General features: G+C 51.8%; 1 protein-coding gene across 1 annotated transcript in view; it reads left to right on the top strand.

The window, feature by feature from the left end:
• Nucleotides 1–20,970, top strand: part of KCNQ3 (potassium voltage-gated channel subfamily Q member 3) — a 308,991-nt gene that overhangs the window by 256,130 nt on the left and 31,891 nt on the right. Inside the window, exons 2-8 of the mRNA XM_058699100.1 lie at nt 3,559–3,649; nt 4,996–5,122; nt 9,020–9,192; nt 14,863–15,018; nt 16,242–16,352; nt 17,972–18,067; nt 19,662–19,756. Of these exons, the coding sequence (XP_058555083.1) occupies nt 3,559–3,649; nt 4,996–5,122; nt 9,020–9,192; nt 14,863–15,018; nt 16,242–16,352; nt 17,972–18,067; nt 19,662–19,756 (849 nt within the window). The remainder of the gene's footprint in view (nt 1–3,558; nt 3,650–4,995; nt 5,123–9,019; nt 9,193–14,862; nt 15,019–16,241; nt 16,353–17,971; nt 18,068–19,661; nt 19,757–20,970) is intronic.

Below are 20,970 nucleotides of genomic sequence, written 5' to 3'. Positions count from 1 at the left end.
CATGGTGAGACTGGTAATTTGGTCTGCGTGTCTGAAATCAAGTGCATATCTTAAGAGTAAGTTGAAAAGTGTGAAATACCGAAGAGCATCTTCCCCTTCCCCGATTAAGGTGGGCTTCTTGATGCTCTTAGCTTTATAAATGGTTGTTCTCCAATCTCAGAAAGTAATTTCCTGAAGTTGCAGGTGCTTTGAATTCCTTGAGGTTTGAGAAAATGCTTGGTGTTTGCTGCCCCCTGCTGGCTACAGCCTGGGTCTGCACACTCCCTGCAGATGGGAGTCAGGCTGACGTTGCCTTTCCGCGGCGGGTTAAGGCCAAAGGATCCCCTTTGCTGGCTCTAAAACCACAGGCTGTAAGAGCTGAAAGGAACTTAGGTTTCCACCCTCAACCTTTCCCCTGAGCTTTAGGCTTGAATTTTGATCAGCCTGCTGGATATTTCCACTTGAACCTCAAACTCAGCATGACATAGTTAATATAATACGTTTTATTTCATATACAATGAAAACAAATGATTGCAAAATGATAATGGCTTATGCTCAGTCCTGGGATAGAAATGCAGTAGGGTGCTCCAGGACCCCAGGGGAGAGGCCACACAGGGGAACATGCAGAGAGCAGCTGAAGGCATAGAAGCCTCCAGAGGCAAGGCATGACTGGTGCTACCAAGACTTCGGCAGGGGCATGAAAGGGTGCTGGGGGGGATGGGCACAGAAGAAGAGCATCGAGACCGGCACACACACACTGAGGGAGTCTGAGGAAACGCTCTCATTCAGGATAGCTAGCCTGGGAGTGGGGAAGCAGCTAAAGAAAAGGCTACGAGGACAGCAAGGTCAGATCACCAAAGGCCCACATCTCTTGCTCAAGGAGTAGATTGCACTGGGTTCTGTGTCCATGAACATTTGCACTCTGCACATGCCCATGTTGTTCCTGATGCCTCGGGGGGGGCATGCTCCGGGTCGACACACCTAAAATAGGCAATGTCCTGGATAAACTGGGACATACAGCCAGCTCTAGCTAAGCCTCAGATATACTCCCAACCCCTTGGCCACCGCCTCTTGGATGCTTTCGGTCTTGTGCTCCCGAAGCATGTGGTGGACACCCAGATCATAACCTCTATAACTGTTTGTCCTCTGTTTTCCCACAGCACTGGGAGGTCCTTGAAAAGGAGGGCTAGGTTTTATGCATGTTTGTATCTTTTTTTTTTTTTTTTAATTTATTTTTGGGCCAGAGAGAGACAGAGCATGAACGGGGGAGGGGCAGAGAGAGAGGGAGACACAGAATCGGAAACAGGCTCCAGGCTCCGAGCCATCAGCCCAGAGCCCGACGCGGGGCTCGAACTCACGGACCGCGAGATCGTGACCTGGCTGAAGTCGGACGCCTAACCGACTGCGCCACCCAGGCGCCCCGCATGTTTGTATCTTTAAAACCAGTGCTGTGCCTGGGACAGAAGAGGCACTCGATACATTGATGTTAAATCACCATAAAAATAATAGCTAACAGTTAATGAAGACACTCTTCCAGGCACCTGACGTGGATTATCTCATTGAAGAGTTGAGGACGTGGGCACCTTTACTGGGTTCATTTTATCGATGAGGAAACCAAGACGCTGAGAAGTTGTGTAACTTGCCTAAGATGACACCACATAAAGGAGGAAGGGGATTCTAACCTAGGGCTTATCTCCAGAGCCTGTGAATGAATCAAATAAAGCCTTGAGACAACCAGAGTGTGGATTTGCAGCATCATACGAGACCACGTGCCCCAGGGCCTGCTGGGGAACCGGCCAGTGACGAGCGCGTGAACGGGAGAACACCGGGCTTCATTTGCGTGATCCTGTACAGTTGAGCAGATAACTCCCCATCCACTGTCTCCTGTGGCCCTCACAGCAGCAGGATCTCTAGGCTGATCTGTTATTCCCATCCTCTGAATGTGATCACCAAGGTTTCCCAGGTCAATGAGCTACTCAAGATCACAGAGAAAGTGCAGAGCTTCCCTTTGAACCTGTGTCTTTGAACTCCAAACTCTGTGGTCATTTTACTGGCAACACGATTATCCAGATGGTAATGAATCCTTCTGATGAGTTTCTTCATCTCTCAAGTGGGAGTTCATGTGTACCTTGGGAGGTGGCTGTGAGGAAGGCCGCTGACAGTGGCCAGTGGCAGGTGATCACTAACAGGTGGTGTGGGGGCTGATGTTGTTACCGTCGTCATCACCACCGGAGAAGATTTGGGATTCAGGGTAGGCAGATTCCAGGCATAGGTCGAGAACCGTAAGTTTGAAATAAAATGACCAAACGCGGGACGGAGTTGAAAATCTTGTTTAGGTTCCTGGAAAGCTTGGAAATATCAACTCAGATCTGCCCATCACCAGGCTTATTGATCAGAAAATGTGATCCGGGTCACCAAGGGTCAGAGCCAGGACTCGGGTCCCCAGCCAAGGCCAGGAGCAGACGTCTCCAAACCTCCCAACGTCGTGGTCCTTTCCATCGTGGCATGAGACGGCTTTCTGATTGGCTGGACTGTGGGCTCAGGAGGACAGATCCAGCTTATTCATCATAAGCCTATGAAGCCTAGCTCTGTGTCCCCAGTGACTACCATATAAATATTGAATGAATGAATGAATGAATGAGTGAATGAATGCACAAGTGGGTACCTACATACACAAGCAAGCCACCAAAGCGTGAATGGGAACCCAGGAGAGTGGAATAGAGTGGAAGGACCAAGCTTCACCCATGGACCCTAAGGAACCTGGTGCTGAGCACTGAGCCAGAGAGTCTCCACCAAGGGGGAGGGAGAGCCATTTTTCTTTGCTGAAACAATGAAGCCTGCACACACACACGCACACACAGTCTCCCTCTCCCCACCCTCCCCCACCACCGAATTCATGTAGATGATCATTTCAAAGGATTATTTGCAGTGTGCTCCTGCCTGAGGCAGGCACATGAACAAGGTGACCTCTCTGTGACTTTTCCAGGACCAGCATTCTGCATCATGCACTGGGGTGGCTCCTCTTTTTTCCATTAGGAAGAACACTTTGTAATTTCAAAACCAATTCTGAAGGTCCCCAAATGAGAGAGGTTGTTTCCTCTAGTAACTAGTGTCTGTAAAAGGAATAATACTAAGACATGATCACGGAGGCCCTTGCTGAATTTATCGATCTTTGAAACGAATTTGTCACTTGTTTATACTAAGAATGTTTCATATATTTGAAAACCATTGTCCTATATGTTCAAGAGACATTATTAATTCATTTATATTCCTGTTGCTTTGCCGAAGCTTGGTGGTGACTTGGTCTGAAAAATTCTGCAGCACCCCCCACCGCCCCCCCGCAACTGGTTCCACTAACCAGCTGGCAAAGTAGAGCTGTGCACACTGCTTACACTTTCTCAGATCTGTTTTCTTTCACTGAATGATAATTCCTACCTGCCACCCAGGTTTGCTGTGAGGTTAAGGGGGATAACAGAGAAAGCGCATGCCAACGTCTGAGGGAAGTCATAGCTTCATCCTGTCTGACACCTTCCTCTGGAGCAAGCCAGGACTAGATGTTTCCTCCTTCCTCCCCTCCAGGTTCCTGATTGTCCTGGGATGCTTGATTCTGGCCGTGCTGACCACGTTCAGGGAGTACGAGACTGTTTCGGGAGACTGGCTGCTATTACTGGTGAGATCGCGCACCTGCCATGGTGCTGTTCCGGGGCAGACACCTCTGGTAGGACTTTCACAGTGAAGGGCAAGGGGGCTGCCCTGGGGCACCGCTGGTGTTGGCTTCCTGGAGCCTGCGACCAAGTCCAGGCCCAAGAGAAAGCAATGCCCGGGTCAGTTGGTCAGGTCTGCCACGGGTACAGGCGGAGGGGAATGACATTTGTTAACCTAGAGATGAGAGGGCACAAACAAGGTCATAGCAAAAACCAAACATTAGTTGTATTACAAACTGTAGCTTCCTAACCCTCTGAAAGCTAACACAAACACATGCTCTGTTTTACAACCTGCCTCTGCTTTTTCTCCTTGAACCCTGAGGATCTCTGACTCCCTTCAAGGCCAAGTACCAAATCCCATTTGTGCATTAAAGTCTCCACGTCCTCCACCCCCTCCCCGCCGGGCCCTCTGCCTATTTTCTCTCCGTGTTCACCATCTGCACAGGAAAGGGATGCCAGCCCCCCAGTTAAGGTCCACAAAATGGCAGAACCTTCGCCTTGCACTGAGCATGTCATTCGTGACACCAGATTCAGCAAATTCCTTCTCAGGTGATATTAGTCCACACCGTCTCACGCTGAGACCTTAGCAGGTGCATCCTGGGAAGCCATCTAGCTCCAGGAGCTAAGTTTCGGGGATTATCACAGAGCGACAACTCCCCAAGGATCCCAGGAGGTCACCAAAGAGAGGGGGGCAAAGGTGTCTGTGTCTGATCAACAAGGGAGGCAGGAAGGAAGGAGGAGGCCCTGGGTCCAGGGAGAGAGCACAGCATGATGCTTATGCCCGTGGGCTCTGAGCCTCAGTGCCAGTCCAGGAGTCCTTCTTTGCCACTTCCTAGTCTGGAGAAATGTGTTTACTCCTTGGTTTCTCAAAACGTAAAATGAGGATAATGTTAGAAAACACTTGAGGCGGTGCCTGGCCCAGGAGCCGCGCTTAGTAACCGTTGGCCATGATTAGCAATGCCAGGGGCCAGGCACTGGGTGAGATTAGTAGACTGATACTTCTCTCTTCAATTTAACTGCACTTAAGGAGCTGGAAAAGAGACTTTGAAAAAAATGATCCGTTGGAACCAAAACAGAGAGAGGAAAGCAAGTGATCACTTTGCAAGGCTGATATTAGGGACAGTTAGCATGTGAGAGTGGACACGGGAGCTGTCCCAAACCGAATGGCGGTGGTAACGTGCTCTCCTCCCCCGTCCACCACCAAAATGGCCACAACAGAAATCCCGTTCTTCAGAGCCTGGGAACAGAAATCGCTCCTTCCAGACAACTGGGTCCTGGTCGATCAGTGTCTGTCCATATGTTCTTAACGCAGGAAACATTTGCTATTTTCGTCTTTGGAGCCGAGTTTGCTTTGAGGATCTGGGCTGCCGGATGTTGCTGCCGATACAAAGGCTGGCGAGGAAGACTGAAGTTTGCCAGGAAGCCCCTGTGCATGCTGGGTAAGCCCTGACCACCCCCCCCCCCAGTCACATGTGGCCCTGGTCCCCTGCTTTGGGTGCACCATTTCCCCGAGGGAATTTTAAGCAGCCGCTGTTCTCCTGGGAAATCACGTGGTATTCTGGAAGCCAGCAGAGCCTCCGACCCTACCTCGATGGGGAAGAGCTGCTCCAGTGTCCGGATGCCGAATTCCTTCCTCCGCGGCTTGCCCTAACGGCTCAACAGGGCAGGGATTCTCAATGGGTCAGGGTGGGGGCCGCTCTTGGCATTGGGGCTGTGAAGGAGCAGCTCATTATAGGACGTTGAGCATCCCCAGTCGCGAAACTCGGTAGCCCCCAGTCACTGTGACAACCCAAACTGCCCGCAGCCTTCCAGACTGGCTTTGGTGGGCGGGGGAGGGGTGACGCCACTGCCAGTTGAGAACTCCTTCTGTAGGTCCACGTTATGCCCATTTTACAGAGGGGGAAGCCGAGGTTCGCGGTGCTGAGTCATTTTCCAGTCACAACAGGTAGTAAGCAGCAGATTCCATCCTGACACCCAGGTCTGGAAGAATCTAACACCTGTGCCCTCCCTCCCTACCATGTTGCTGGGCCTTGACCCAAAAGTTGCTTTGGGGAGATGTCACTGACACTTTTCCCTCTGGGTGCAGGCGTTTTGACAGCGGAGAAGGTGGTCACTTTCGTTTACCCCTGTTGGTGCAGCATGGACCCATATGTTCCCAACTGGAGATCCTACTAAAATCATATAGCGACAGGGACGGGGAGGAGGAGGAGTCTCAAATTCCTAGGTCACAGAATGCCAGGGCTCGGAAGGCCCTCCAAAGGCACGGAGTCCAACGTGCCACCCCGCCGGATGCTCCCGCCCCCTTTACAGCAGCCTTCAAGTGGTCACCTACTTGCATACCTCCAGTCCCGGGGCGCTCACCACCTTCCAAGGTATTTATGCCACCTTAAGTCTTCGGACCGTCTTCAGATAATTGAGTTCCGTCATTCTGTTCCTCGTCTCCACTCCAGCAGTGGAAAAATGTGCTTTGTGGCTCCAGCTACACCTGGTATCACGTGTTCTTGGAATCATCACCTCTTCTCCGAGCATGCTCACCGCCCTTTTAAAAAGCAGCCCCCAGGACTGAACACAGCCCTTTGGGTATGGATGGCCAGCCCGGGGAAGAGGAGCTGGACCCCTCTTCGGTCCTAGGTGCCACACTTCTGTCCACGCAGCCAAGGGTGAGCTGCCTGGCGGCCACAGCTGGTGGCACTGCCCTGACCATGACTGAAACTGCTCTTTCTTCTGCCCGTCTGCTGCTGAGGTTGCATCCCTGAGGGTTTTGTTTCTGACTCGGAACTTTTAATGCAAGGAGAGGGCACGTGGGTGTACGCGTGTGTGCGCACGCTCGTGCACACGACTTTGGAGAACTTTGCAGTTACTGATTTTTTTTTTTTTCGTACTTTTTTTAACCTTTCTTTCTCTGGCCTCCTCCCCTGTCTGCCCCTGTCTTTGTCCATTCAGGCAGCTAGAACAATGCCCCACCGGGGGCTTATGAACAAGAGACATGTCTTTCTCATGGTCCTGGAGGCCGAAGTCCAAGATCGGGGTGCCGGGCTCTGGGAGAGTCCCTCTTCTGGGTCCCAGGCTGTCCACCCCTTCTTGGTCTCCATGCTGTGTCCTCACACTGTGGAAAGGGTGGGGAGCTCTCAGGAAGCTCTTTTATCAGGGCACTAATCCCACTTATGAGGGTTCCACCCTCATAACCTCATCACCGCCCAGGGGCCCCACCTCCTAAGACCGTCTCACTGGGGGACAGGATCTCAGCATATGAATTCGGGGAGGACACAGACATTCAGACCATAGCAACCCCAGCTTGCCTTCCCCCCCCCCTTTTTTTTTTTTTTAACCTTCCTTTCAAGTCTTTTGCAAAGTGTTAAGCTGACTTCTTTTTCTTCTTTGGAGACATCTATGTAAGTGCTGACCAGAAGTCGTGTGTGTGTGTGTGTGTGTGTGTGTGTGTGTGTGTGTGTGTGTATATGTGTGTGTGTGTTGGCAGGAGGTGGGGGAAGTGACCTTGTGTCCAAACTCAGAGGTTCCTACCCAGTTGGAGAACATCCTAGTGTTGTGTGGAGCCTGGACCCTTCCAGGACAAGCGCATTCCCCGTGGAGGAGTCTCTCCACGATTCTAAGAGGGGCTGATTTGACCGAGCTCCTAATGACACTGCAGCTGCCAGCCTCCCCTGGAGAGCCGAGCCCCCACCCCCAGCATCCCCATCCTTGCTGGCTTCCTTTCTGGGGTGCCTGTGTTTTCTGCTCTCCTCATCTCGACTTCTCCCATAACATGGCTCTTGTGGGTAATGTTGCTTTTCTCTACGTGTTGGACATGAGAGCGGGTGTCCCGTCAGTGAACATCATGGCTTCCATATTCGAGGCAGCTTCAGACCCTGCCATTTCGGGTGTGAATGGATCCAACCGGGCCAGAATCTTGCATTCGCTCTGCGCATCATAGGCCTGACACATTTGCCACGCATCCAGGTTCTGTTGTGTTTTGCTTTCTACACACATTGTAAGTGGATAACTTCACACAGATAAACTGAGAAGCCTAGCCAAGGATACAGACATATTGGCATCCAGATGTTTGACACCCAAGTTTTTCCCAAAAGTTAAGCGCATTTTAGGCAACACTTTGATATGGCAAACGTAGCCAGGTGTGAACTGAGGGACCTGTTCCGAGCCAAGAGACCAACACAGACAAAGGTATGGAGGTGTGAGAGAGCGCTGTGTGCTCAGCAAACCGCACTTGCTTCTGGAAGGCTCCTAAGGGCCAGGCCACAGGGTTTTCAGGAGCTTGGACTTTACCCAGCGGATAAATATTGCTTCCAGTGTGTTCCTTAGAACCCGATGCTCTTGCAAAACAACAGTCCCATGGTCGAAATCTTTGGGGAAAGACTGTACTTCATTTGTATAACTGAGAGCCACCGTGCATACTCGCATTTTGATGGTTCCTGGAAGTCCTAAAGCAGCAAAACCTTCTTAATGGATTTTTTTTCCCCAAATTGACTTGGCTATGGGGTCCTTTTTACCTGCTGGCCTCTGCAGTGGGGTAGGGAGATGGTCGGCATGGGTATTGCCTCCCTCGCCCCCAGTCTCCTCTGCCTCTCTGCTCTCGGTCACCAGCATCGCAATTCATGGGTGGACCTCATGTTTTAGCACAGTCTACGCCAGGGCCTTCCCTGAAGCCGAGGGAGACCACCAGGTGGCACAGCTCAGAAGTGTGGGGACATTCACCACCCCAGGGGTGACCGTCCACCAGCAGGGGGCAGGAGCCCCCAGGCCGAAGTCCCAGCTCCCATCTTCCAGGGCGACAACCTTGGGAGGTGTTCCGCCCGCAGAACGGAGCCTGCTCACACCCATCTCACCTTGCCTTTCTCCTTCCCTGGCTCCCTCTCCCCTCTCCCCTCCCTTGTGCCTCCTGGGAGATTATCTCCCCACACGTCACCCACGGCCAAGGCCTGGATTTGGTGCCGCTTTTAGGGGAAACCTGCCTTCAACAGCGTCTGAGCTTCAGGCTTCACCTCCACAACCGGGGCGGCCCCGACCCCTCCTCTGGGGGCCGGGGTGGGGGAGGGGGTTGCCCTTGGGGAACCGCTTCCCTGGGATGGAGAGTAAAGGCTCTGACAGCCCTGCCCCCAGTCCCCCGCTCGGCTTGGGAAGGCGCGCGCGCTCACTTCCCGTTTCTCCACCTGCCACGGGAGACTCAGCCTGCCTACCACGTGCGACTGGTGTCACGGTTTCGCCCAGCGATGCCCGGCACGTGTGGGGCTGCAGGCAGCCAGTGGCTGCGACGGCTCCACTGCCTTGGCCTGACCTTCTTTTCCTTCTCCCCGCCCCCCCCCTCCCTTCCCCGCTGCCAGACATCTTCGTGCTGATCGCCTCCGTGCCGGTGGTTGCCGTGGGAAACCAGGGCAATGTGCTGGCCACCTCGCTGCGCAGCCTGCGCTTCCTGCAGATCCTGCGCATGCTCCGCATGGACCGCAGGGGCGGCACGTGGAAGCTCCTGGGCTCCGCCATCTGCGCCCACAGCAAAGTAAGTGGCGCGGAGAAGCCGCCAGACCGCGTGGGCCTCTCGCCCACCGGTGGTGCCTTGCGGGGCTTCCCCTCCCGCGCGGCGTCCCCCCCCCCCCCCCCCCCCCGAGGGCGGTCGCGGTGCCACCACCGGTGAGGAGGAGGAGGAGGAGGAGGAGGAGGAGGAGGAGGAGGAGGAGGAGGAAGAGAGGCACAAGCAGGGGTGCAACAGCAGCAAAAGCAGGCACATCCGGGTTCAAGCCCTCTCCCGCTGCACCCTGTGGCCGAGGCGCTCAACTCTCCCTGAGCCTCGGGTTCCTCATTTCTAGAGGGAAGATGAGGATAGCTCTGCCTCGCGGTCGTCGAGGGGGTGAAATGAGCCAGCGCAAGGCAGCAGGGGGATGGGGGGGAAAGGTTCAGGGCGCCCACAGACTGGGGGGAGTCCCAACTCTGTTGGCGTGACTGGGGATTTTCCGTAACCTCCTGGGTCTTGGTTCCTGCTTTTTAAAATGAGGATGGGACGCCTCGGGGGCTCAGTGCCTTGAGCGGCTGGCTCTTGATCTCAGCTCAGGCCTTGATCTCGGGGTTGTGAGTTCAAGCCCCTTTCTCCTCCCCCAGCTTCGGGCTCCCCGTTGGCCTCTATGTTGGGCTGTGTGCTGGGTGTGGAGCTTACTTAAAAATAAAAAGGGGGTACCTGGGTGGCTCAGTCAGCTAAGCTTCTGAGTATTGATTTCAGCTCAGGTCATGGTCTCACAGTTCGTGGGTTTGAGCCCCACTTTGGGCTCTGCACCAAGCAGAGCCTGGTTGAGATTCTCTTCCTCTCTCTCTCTGCCCCTACGTCACTCTCGCTCTCAAAATAAATAAATAAATTTTTAAAAGAAGAAGAAGAAGAAGAAGGAGGAGGAGGAGGAGGAGGAGGAGGAGGAGGAGAAGAAGGGGGCACCTGGGTAGCTCAGTTGACTAAGCGTCTGGCTCTTGATTTCGGCTCAGGTCATGATCTCATAGGTTATGAGATCAAGCCCCACATCAGGCTCCATGTTGACAGGGCAGAGCCTGCTTGGTCTTCTCTCTCTCTCTCTCTCTCTGTCTGTCTCTCCCTCCCCCCCCCAATCTGTGCTTCCCCCACTCACATTCTCTTTCTTTCTCTCTCTCAAAATAAATAAGCTTTAAAATAGATAAATAAATAATTTTTTTAAGTATAAAGCAAGGATGATAATGCACTCACCTCAAATGGTGAAAAGATTTAGAACATGCTGTTTTTATGAGCCTCCTCAGCAGTTGAAATGAGAATCCTAGCTGCTCGCGCAAGAAAAGATACATTTCAGCGCCTGGATAATAGTAGGTGCTCATTTATTATTCCAAATATGCTTTTCTTCACAAACAATACAAATAAATATAGAAATAAAATGAAATACAAAGGTAGAAACACCTGGAGCCCTTCACCTCATGAAGCCATACATGCTTTATTCTGTCTCTGTTCCCTCTGACCCCAGACTCGGTGAGGTCTGAGCTTTCTTTCGAGATTTCTGTCCTCCACCTGACCTTTTACTCTCTTGTCAGGGGACACGCTAGCAATACCTAACCTTGTAGCCATGGAGCTGAGCTGATTCACGGCTCCGGCAGACATCAGGGCTGAAAACGGCTGGTTTCGATTTCTGTCCTGTGTTCCCTCAGATTCCAATAGAAGACTGTTGCATATTTCCCATGGAGTTCCTGGGAAGGGACAGATCCACGCCACCGCCAGACCCCACACCCGAGGTCAGGTGGGCCGAACTTCAAGACAAAATGACATCTCCGTGGCGGGAGACCAAAGGCAGAAAAAGAAACTGCTTGTCAAGCCCTACGTGCCATTCGGCCCCCGACACGTCCCCGCTCTTAGCATTGTGCTGTTCCTAGGCCGCAGCATGGCTGCTGGGCCGCCATTCACTTCCGGGTCAGGCGGTGCGTTTAGGAAGTGAGCACATGCCAGGATTCCAGCCTCGCTTCCCCATTTATTAACCATACTCCCCACTCTAAGCCTGGTGAAGGAGCACTTGTCAATTCTTCTCTTCATCCACTCATTCAAAACCTCTGTCCTCCGGGCCGGGTCCCACGACTCGCTCCTCTGGGTTTCTGCAACACAGAGTGGAAGCCCGTGTTGCACGGGGTGAGGATTTCAAGGTCAGGCTACGCCAGGCTGTGCTGCCAGGACAAAGAAGCCCGGAGTTTCTGCGACTTCGCGCAAAAATGCCTCTGCCTTCTCACTCACGTGGGGTCTGACGTGAGCCTGGAGCCCCCTGCGCAGTGGACTTCGGGAACAGGCAGGAAGCTGCTGCCGGCATTCCCCCCACGTGGGCTCCACCCTAGTCCCCCAGTCCCAGTCTGATCTCAGGGTGGCTCAGGGCAGGAGTCTGTGGGCAGAGGATGGGGGGGCGGGGGTGGGGGGCAGCCACAAGCCGTGACCAGCAAAAAATCGTGGAAAGTCAGAATTACCTTGAAGAGCCTTCTGAATGACTGCAAAGCACAGAACTGGGACACATTTTCACTCCTTTTCAGTGCCCATTATGCTACTTCTTAATGATCTAACAAAACCAATTTTCCTGTGCGCTGATGAACAGACCGCAGTTTCCCCAGCTAAGCACCAGATGAAACTTCTGACTCGCACTTGGGGGCCGGAGGGTATGACAACAGATAGGAACATGAGAGCCGCGCTCAACGAGGCGAGAAGTTCGTGCCCAGACAGTCACTGGGGAAGGACCATCCAGTTCACCTTTCTCTTCTTGAACTTGACCGGCAGGGCCGACAGTCACCAAAGGGAATGGCCGGCTGGCTGGGTTGCCTGCACCATTGAAACTCTCTGGGCTGTAAAGTGAACTCACCAAAGGGCACTGTGCACGTGATGCTGTGGGGGAAACCAGACCTAAGCAGTGAGCAGAATAAGTGTTGCAGGTTTGGAGAAGTCTACTTGGGACGTAGCGAAAGCATAAGGGAACTACAGATGAGCTCTGTCTCCTTGAGCAAGTGAATGTTCGGGAAACTTGCATCATGGAGGTGACGGGAATCTCAAGATGACCCACTCCTCTTCATGGGGAAGGGCAGTGTGGGCAGTGAGACCAGTGTGAACAGCGGCACGAAGCACCCCTCTCAGCGAGATCTGACCCAGAAGGTCAGAGAGATGGGGCATATGGATATGACCCACTTTGCTCCCCAGGAAGACGTAGCAGGGGCGTCAGATCTAATCTTCAGACTGTGTTTGCCAATAACCTTGACTTTCTTCTGCCCAACCTACCGTGCTGACCTTTGAAATCGGAATAGAATGAGAGAAATCGAAAGAGGCTTAGGGATCCTCTGGGTCAGGGTATTCGAAACTTCGGTGAGTGGCTGATCTTTGCCATATCCCTGCACCGTCCTTACTGTTTCTTAGCATTTTTCTCTTAATCGACTCACTTTTGTGCATTCACTCCTACGTCCTAGTCTATCATGTGATAATATCCACGAGATAATGGGTTTTATGGTCATTTTAATTTATGCTAATTTTTAATATAGTTTAAATCAGTAAGTGACTCTTTAACATAAAAACTGCCTGTCTTCCTTCCATGAGGAGTACACGTGTCACTTTGAGGAACTGTGATCTGGTACTTCCATTTCGAAAATAAAGAAACGAAAGCTGGGGAGGGGGATAATTTGCCAGGATCACACAGGAAATCAGTGGCAGGGCTGGGTTCCCTATGCCACGCTAGCGACCCCTGCTGTTGATTTCCCAGTAGCGCCGAGCTTTATCTTGGATCTGAGAAGTTCTGCCCGGAATCAAGTCTCCTGAGTCCTGGGCCTTGTCTCAGAGGCAGCTGTCAGGTTTTCCTGCCTCCCTACCTCCCTGTGAAGTCTCGGGAGCTGTGATATTGAGGATCCCTGAAGACAGAACTCTTCCTCTCCTCCTAGAGCTATACACTCCTTCTGTTAATGATGGAAGGAAGGACCATATTATTACCACAAAGACAAGAAACAACAAGTGTTGGCGAGGATGTAGAGAAAAGGGAACCCTTGTGCACTGTTGGTGGGAATGCAACTTGGTGCAGCTGCTGTGGAAAACAGTAGGAAGGATCCTCAAAAAAATTGAAACCAGAAATATCCTATGACCAAATAATTCCACTATTGGGTATTTACCCAAAGAAAACAAAAACACTAATTCAAAAAGATATATGCACTTTTATGTTTATTGCAGCATTATTTATAATAGCCAAGACATGGAAGCAACCTAAGTATCTATTAATAGACAAAGGGATGAGGAAAATATGGTGTATATACACAATGGAATATTAGCCATAAAAAAGGACGAGATCCTGCCATTTGTGAGAACATGGATGGACCTAATGGATATCATGCTGAGTGAAACAAGTCAGCAGAAAGACAACTACCATACGATTCCACTCGTAAGTGGAATCTAAAGAAGACAACGAAGAGAGCCCAAATGTCCATCGAGTGATGAATGGATAAAGAAGATGTGGTATATATATACAACGGAATATTACTGAGCCATCAAAAAAGAATGAAATCTTGCCATTTGGAACAACATGGACGGAACTAGAATGTATTCCACTAAGCAGAATGAGTCAGAGAAAGACAAATACCGTATGGTTTCACTCGTGTGGAATTTAAGAAACAAAACAGATGAACGTATGGGAGGGGGGGGTATAGAAGAGAGGGAAACAAACCGTAAGAGACTCTTAATGATAGAGAACAAACTGAGGGTTGATGGAGGGAGGTGGGTGGGAGATGGGCTAGATGGGTGATGGGGATTAAGGAGGGCACTTGTTGGGATGAGCACTGGGTGTTGTATGGAAGTGATGAATCACTGAATTCTACTCCTAAAACCAATATTGCACCATATGTTAACTAAAATTTAATTTTTTTAAATTCTAACAAATAAATAAAATAACAACTAACAAATGAGTTAAGCAAAAACCAGAATCATACCTTTAAATACAGAGAAGAGAGGCTCCTGAGTGGCTCAGTCAGTTAAGCAGCTGACTCTTGATTTTGGCTTTGGTCATGATCTCACCGTTTGTGGGTTCAAGCCCCGCATCGGGTTCTGCACTGGTGGCTCGGAGCCTTCTTGGGATTCTCTCTCTCCCCCTCCCCACCCTGCCCCTCCCCTGCTCACACACGTGCGTTCTCTCTCTCTCTTTCTGTCTCTTTCTCTCAAAAATAAATAAATAAACATTTAAAAAAATACAGAGAACAAACTGATGGTTGCCAGAGGGAAGGAGGTAGAGGGTTGGACAAAATGGGTCAAGGGGAGTGAATGGGTCACAGGCTTCCAGTGATGGAATGAATAAGTCACAGGAGTAAAAGACAGCATAAGGAATATGGCCGATGACATTGTAATAGAGCTATAGCGGGACAGATGATAGCTACACTTGGGGCGAGCATAACATAATGTGTAACCTTGCGGAATCACTATGTTGCACACCTGAAACTAATGCAATGTGTCAACTATACTCAAATTTAAAAACAGAAAGAAAGAAAAAGGAAAGAATGACCGTATTACTGATCCCCTTTCATGGTGACGGGAGGTGAGGCTCAGGGAGGTACATAACCCGCCCACAGTCACAATGTTCGTAAGCCCGGACTCCACCTCCAGGGTATCTGCCTCCAGCATGCATCCAGAGACTTCTCAGTGACCACCTCCCTTGTCCACTGCTTGCTCTCCCAGGAGCTCATCACCGCCTGGTACATTGGGTTCCTGACGCTCATCCTTTCTTCGTTTCTTGTCTACCTGGTTGAGAAAGACGTTCCCGAGGTGGATGCACAGGGAGAAGAGATGAAGGAGGAATTCGAGACCTATGCAGATGCCCTCTGGTGGGGCCTGGTGAGTCACCATCTTGAAGGCCCCCCATGGGGACTGACTGTTAGAGACAGAGGTGTGGAGGGCGCGGCATGGGTGTTCTCCTAGGTGGCAGCCGCGTGCACGCACAGGTGCGTGCACTTGGAATGGGCTTTTCCTTAGTGCTTACAAGTGATGGGAATAGTCAGTGCCCATCACCACCCAGGGACCTTGCTTCATTAGTTGTAGGCTGTTATCAGCTGGGCCGTGCATGTGCAAACAGACACAGTGGCAGGTGCACACACGTGCACTCAGACCTTCAAATGCACCTGGAGACCCACAGCCCCGTGCCCACCAGGGACACGTGTTACGAACGCTAGCAGTTTCCGAAGGCTTACTTTGCTCCAGAGCATTGCTCTAAAGTCCTTCCTTGTATTAACATATTTTAAACACAATTTCTATTTTGAGTCCCTTTTTTTAAGTGGGGAAACTGAGGGGGCGACTGGGTGGCTCAGTTGGTTAAGCGTCGGCTCAGGTCAGACCACTTCGGCTCAGGTCATGAGCTCGCAGTTTGTGGATTCAAGCCTCATGTCCGGCTCCGTGCTGACCGTTCAGAACCTGGAGCCTGCGTTGGATTCTGTGTGTGTGTCTCTCTCTCTGCCCCTCCCCTTCCTCTCAAAAACAAAGATTAAAAAGAAATTAAAATAAAATGGGGAAATTGAGGCATGAAGCAGTTAAGTATGTAATGAAGCCAAGACAGATCCCTGAGCCAGTTAGTGGTGGAACCTGGGATTTAAACTCAGGCAGTCGGGCTCCAGAGGCCACACGCTTAACCGCTTTGCTTTCCCGCTCTCCATATTCGTAAGTATGTGTGCACAGTCAACTACACTTGTAAACACACCCAGGACTATACAACTCCCATCAGCACAGACAAGTGCACACATACACGATATGTATAAACGCGCTCATAGGCACGCATACATTGGGAAACATGGCCATACCCAAAATCACACATAGGTCAATATGCCAGGAATGTACGTGCACGTGTTTGCAACTATTTGAAATGTTTGTTGGTTGATCGACTATAGGTAGGAAATCCGTAACTTAGAAACAGGTGTGGTCTCCAGGCTCCCACGTACTTACTTGGCACTTGGTACCTTGTCTCCCGTGGGGGAAACATCCCCAGGCAGTACAAAAGGCCGACAGGTGGAGCTCAGCTGACTTCCCTCTCCCCGCGAAGGCTCATGTCTGACTTCTTCTCTCTTCAGATCACACTGGCCACCATTGGCTACGGAGACAAGACGCCCAAAACGTGGGAGGGCCGCCTGATTGCAGCCACCTTTTCCTTAATCGGCGTCTCCTTTTTTGCCCTTCCAGCGGTAAGTACCTTCGATGTTTACCCTAGAGTGACACACGGGACCCCCTCCGCCATCTACCCGGCCCCAGCTGAACCTCCCAGGCGGACGCTAGCCCCTGAGACCCCCTCAAGTCCACGCGCCGGGCTGTTCCAAGCCCAGTCCCCAGGCTGCCTTCTCTAAGCTCAGTGAGTCCCTCCCTCCTCTGGGCCTGACTCTGCAAAGGCATCTCTGACCCCATGCTGCCTCCCCCCCGCCCCCGACCACAGACTGTGAGCTCCCTGGGGGCTGAGATTATATCTCCCACCCACGTTTTCCCCAGCGCCTTGCACGTGGCAGGTCCTTCGTCAATGTGAGCTCCCTTCCCTTGTCCTGTCATTTCGTGTCCTGGCTTATGTAAAAACAATTCATTTCCCGCCAGAGTGAGTCTTGACCCGTGATAGAATAACCCACCAAAGCCCAGCGCCCATGAGCGTAACAGTAGCAACAGTCCTAGAAAGCACTTGTCGGACTTACCCTGTGCTGGAATCGTGCCAAATGCTTTACCTACATCATGTCTTTTAATCTTCATGACAACTTCGTGAGTTTGGTGCGGTGTCTGTCGCCATTTTCCAGATGAGAAAACTGAGGCTCAATTAGGTCAGTCAAGTTTCCACAGTCACAAGGCTCCTGGGTTGTGGGTTCTGTCTCTTAATCGTGAGGCTGGAAAGAAACTTCTTAGGGAAAAATCGCCCTTCCTCATCCCCCCACCCCGCACCCCGGTTCATCTCCCAGCCTTCCTCTTTAGCGATACTCGTCCTCCGTGGTAGCCCCACCTTGTCTGTTTCTCCTAAGCTCTCTGACCTTGGGCATATGACCTTCATGAATCTCAGTCTCCTCATCTAGAATAGGTTGGGGGCTGTGGGGGTGCCACATGGTCTCCTCTAACTTGAAAAGGGCGTGGCTTCTATCCATGTAATCCACGTGTGAGGCCGACCTGGACACCAGAACAGGTCACAATTCTGGGAACTTCTGGTAGAAGTCTTAAGGGACAATTCCAGCACTAAAATATTTTTATTATTTCTTTAACATTTACTTATTTTGGAGAGAGAGAGAGAGAACGAGTGAGCACAACGGGGGGAGGGGCAGAAAGAGAGGGAGACAGAGAATCCAAAGCAGGCTCCCTGCTGCTGGCTCAGAGCCCATTTCGGGGCTCTAATCCACAAACCATGAGGTCATGACCTGAGCCAAACAAAGGCAGATGCTTAACTGACCAAGCCCCCCAGGCGCCCCAAGCGGCTAAAATATTTTTAAATTCCACTCAACATTTACTGGACATCTGTTCTGTGTCATACTTCTTCTTACTAAACAGCTCCTATACATGATTTCACTTTTTCCGTAACAAAATTATGAGGAATGTACTATTAGCCCACTTCCCGGTACAGGACGCCAAGGTGCAGTAGATAAGTGACTTGCCCAGGGATCTCACCACTAGAAAGCGGCAGAGTCGGGAACTGAAGCCAGGCCTTCCTGACACCGAGATTCCACTTAACCCAAAACCTACTCCCTGGAAGAGAAGAAGGGGGTCTTTGTGGCCCTGGGAGTGGGGGTGGGGCCCCCAGAGAGGCCAGCGGGGCTGACCTGGGCCTGACTTCTCCCTCCAGGGCATCCTGGGGTCGGGGCTGGCACTCAAGGTACAGGAGCAGCACCGGCAGAAGCACTTTGAGAAAAGAAGGAAGCCGGCCGCTGAACTCATTCAGGTCTGTCCTCCTGGGGATAAGCCGGGTCGGGACTGAGCTCATGCATCTGTGTGGGGGCCGGGGGGCTGTGTGTGCTTGCACCGCAGTGGGCGTGCCTGGGACTGGGGACAGAGCCCAGGACCGTGCCTGCTTGTGGACGGCTATGGGCGTCCTGTCTGTGTGGCACCAACGTGACAGTCCCAACGTTCTCCCATCCACGTTTGAAGACAAGCGAGAAAGAGACATGGGACTCTGAGAGGGACCAAGGCATCAGCTGTTTTACTAACCGTATTGGACAATTTGTTTTTTTTTTTTTTATTGTTTTTTTTTTTATAAAATTTTTTTTTTCCAACTTTTTTTTTTTTTTTTTTTTTTTTTTGGGACAGAGAGAGACAGAGCATGAACGGGGGAGGGGCAGAGAGAGAGGGAGACACAGAATCGGAAACACGCTCCAGGCTCCGAGCCATCAGCCCAGAGCCTGACGCGGGGCTCGAACTCACGGACCGGAGATCATGACCTGGCTGAAGTCGGACGCTTAACCGACTGCGCCACCCAGGCGCCCCCGTATTGGACAATTTGACTCTGGGTCCGTACTAGGCTTCTCCTCCTCCTACTTCCCACCCCTCTCTTGACCTAGGGACCCACAAGGAAGAGCAGACCTAGAGTCCAAGGACTTAGCTCATCAGCTACAAGGAAATGTGGCCCCTCACATCTGCCAGTGAGGGAGAACCCATAAGCCAAGACAGAAAGAGTTGCCTTACGTGTGCCCAGTATGGGACAGCGGGCCATTTGTCCTGCCCAGTAGACCATCATGCACCAGTGGATGTTGGACGCCTGCCAGATCCATCACTCCTGCCCCGTGGGCTGGATGTGGGGAGAATAGTGAGAGGTGGGGAGAAGGGTAGACGTGTTCCCGCTTAAACCTCAGAGGGAGATTCTGCTTCATGGTGTTGTGGGTTGTTGGGAGCACAGAGAAGAGGAGGGTGAAGTCCCCCGACTACAGCTACGTGGGACCGAACGTGTGCCTACCATGAACCTGTGTTACGGTGTACCCTCGTGTACGGATGGTCTCTGCAGGTCTGTGGGTCTGACACCAGATGGTACACGATGTTATTCTACGTAGTGAAGAGTCCAGGCCAGTCCCAGCCTCTAAGGGTCTGTTCCGTTACCCCCCAAGCCCCAAACCATCATGGTATTCCTGAAGTTCTAGTATATTCGAATCAAAACCTCATCTCCCAGGCCGTCTCTTGCACCCAAAGTGGCACAAAGATAGTGTGCACCCTCCTACCTGTCTGAGAAGGCTCAGGGAGCCTTGCAGCCAGAGTAAACCCTGCTCCTTCTGGGGATTCTATGCCCAGCCCCCTCCTCTCCTTCCTTCGCATTTCTCCACACCCCGATGGCCCCAGTTATGCCTCCAAGATGGTGGGTCAGGGAAGGTTTTCTTCCCCAAGGAGCTACAAAAAGCCAGGAAGCCTGGCTTCTCTGGATATTACCTCAATTGCATATTTAAACTCTTAAGAGTCAGGGGCTTCACAAATGTTTTAATCCTGTGGGATTCTGTGTGAGTGTTTCAGTGCTGTCTGGTCATTCCAGCCCCTCCCTTTCTCCTCCTCAGGCTGCCTGGAGGTATTATGCTACCAACCCAAACAGGATTGATCTTGTGGCAACGTGGAGGTTCTATGAATCGGTCGTCTCTTTTCCGTTCTTCAGGCAAGTGACCACCTATCTGAACGCTCAGGGTGTGACTGACCATCCCCGCCGTGGGTCTGTATTTGTGCCTGTGGGCTCCGTAGTTTCTTGGAGAACAGGGCTTGGTTCCCAGACTGCGCCACACATTCAAATCACCTGGGAGCTCAAAAAACTCCCCCAGTTCACGGGCCACACCCCAGGCTATTTGATCAGAAATGCCAAGAGTGGAGTCTAGGTATCAGTATTTTTTTAATGTGTATTTATTTTCAAGAGAGAGAAAGAGAGAGTGCGAGGGGCAGAGGGAGAGGGAGAGAGAGGATCTGAAGCAGGCTCCGGGCTTTGCATTGATAGCAGAGAGCCTGATGCAGGGCTCGAACTCACAAACCGTGACATCGTGACCTGAGCTGAAGTTGGATGCTTAACTGACTGAGCCACCCAGGGCCCCCCAACGTCAGTAATTTTAAAGCTTCCCAGATAGCCCCAGTGTGCCACCGGTGGTTACCAACTGGACAGTGTGGAGGGGCTGAGAAGAGAAGGTTCGATCATTGTTTGAGCAGGGCCGGGGTCTGAGGAAGTGGGAAGCCCGGGCAGTGGGCCTCGCTCACAGTTCTGGATGCTTCCCCCGCCTGGCCATGGCCTGTACACCCACAGACCGTTCTAGATGCTGGGAACAGGCAGGCGGAAGAAGCAGCAGGAGGAGTCCTCCAATGACCCGGAGATGTCGTTTTGTGTTCTTAGAGGTGGTAGATTAAATTAAAGGCCTCGGCGCGGGGTGGGGGGGAATGAAAAGCGTTGCCCACAGCCAGCACCTGTAAAAAGGAAGAGAGAGAAGTTAATAATCGCTAGATATCCAGTCCATCCAAGGTATCTGAGTTCGTACTTCAACTGGCCCTCCCAGGCAGCCTAGGAAGCAGGCCAGAGGATCCCAAGTGTTAAGAGGCGTTAAAATCCGTGGAGGGCGGATGTCTGGGTGACTCACTTGGTTGAGCATCTGCCTTCGGCTCAGGTCATGATCTCACAGTGCATGAGTTTGAGCCCACGTTGGGCTCTGTGCTGACAGCACAGGGCCTGTGTCTGGTGTTCTGTCCTCCCCCCTCTCTCTGCCCCTCCTCTGTTCACACTCCCTCTCTCTCAAAAATAAATAAACATTAAAAAAATCAGTGGAGAGCTCTGGGAGCTCGGGTCCTATACCCGCCTCCAGCCATTTCCATGGTGCTGGCCTAATAAAGCATCTT

Source organism: Neofelis nebulosa, chromosome 14 (genome assembly GCF_028018385.1).
Source record: "Neofelis nebulosa isolate mNeoNeb1 chromosome 14, mNeoNeb1.pri, whole genome shotgun sequence".
In the NCBI taxonomy this organism is placed as follows: domain Eukaryota; kingdom Metazoa; phylum Chordata; class Mammalia; order Carnivora; family Felidae; genus Neofelis; species Neofelis nebulosa.
The sequence above is the reverse complement of the archived record's forward strand: the minus strand, read 5'-3'. Positions and strand labels throughout refer to the sequence as shown.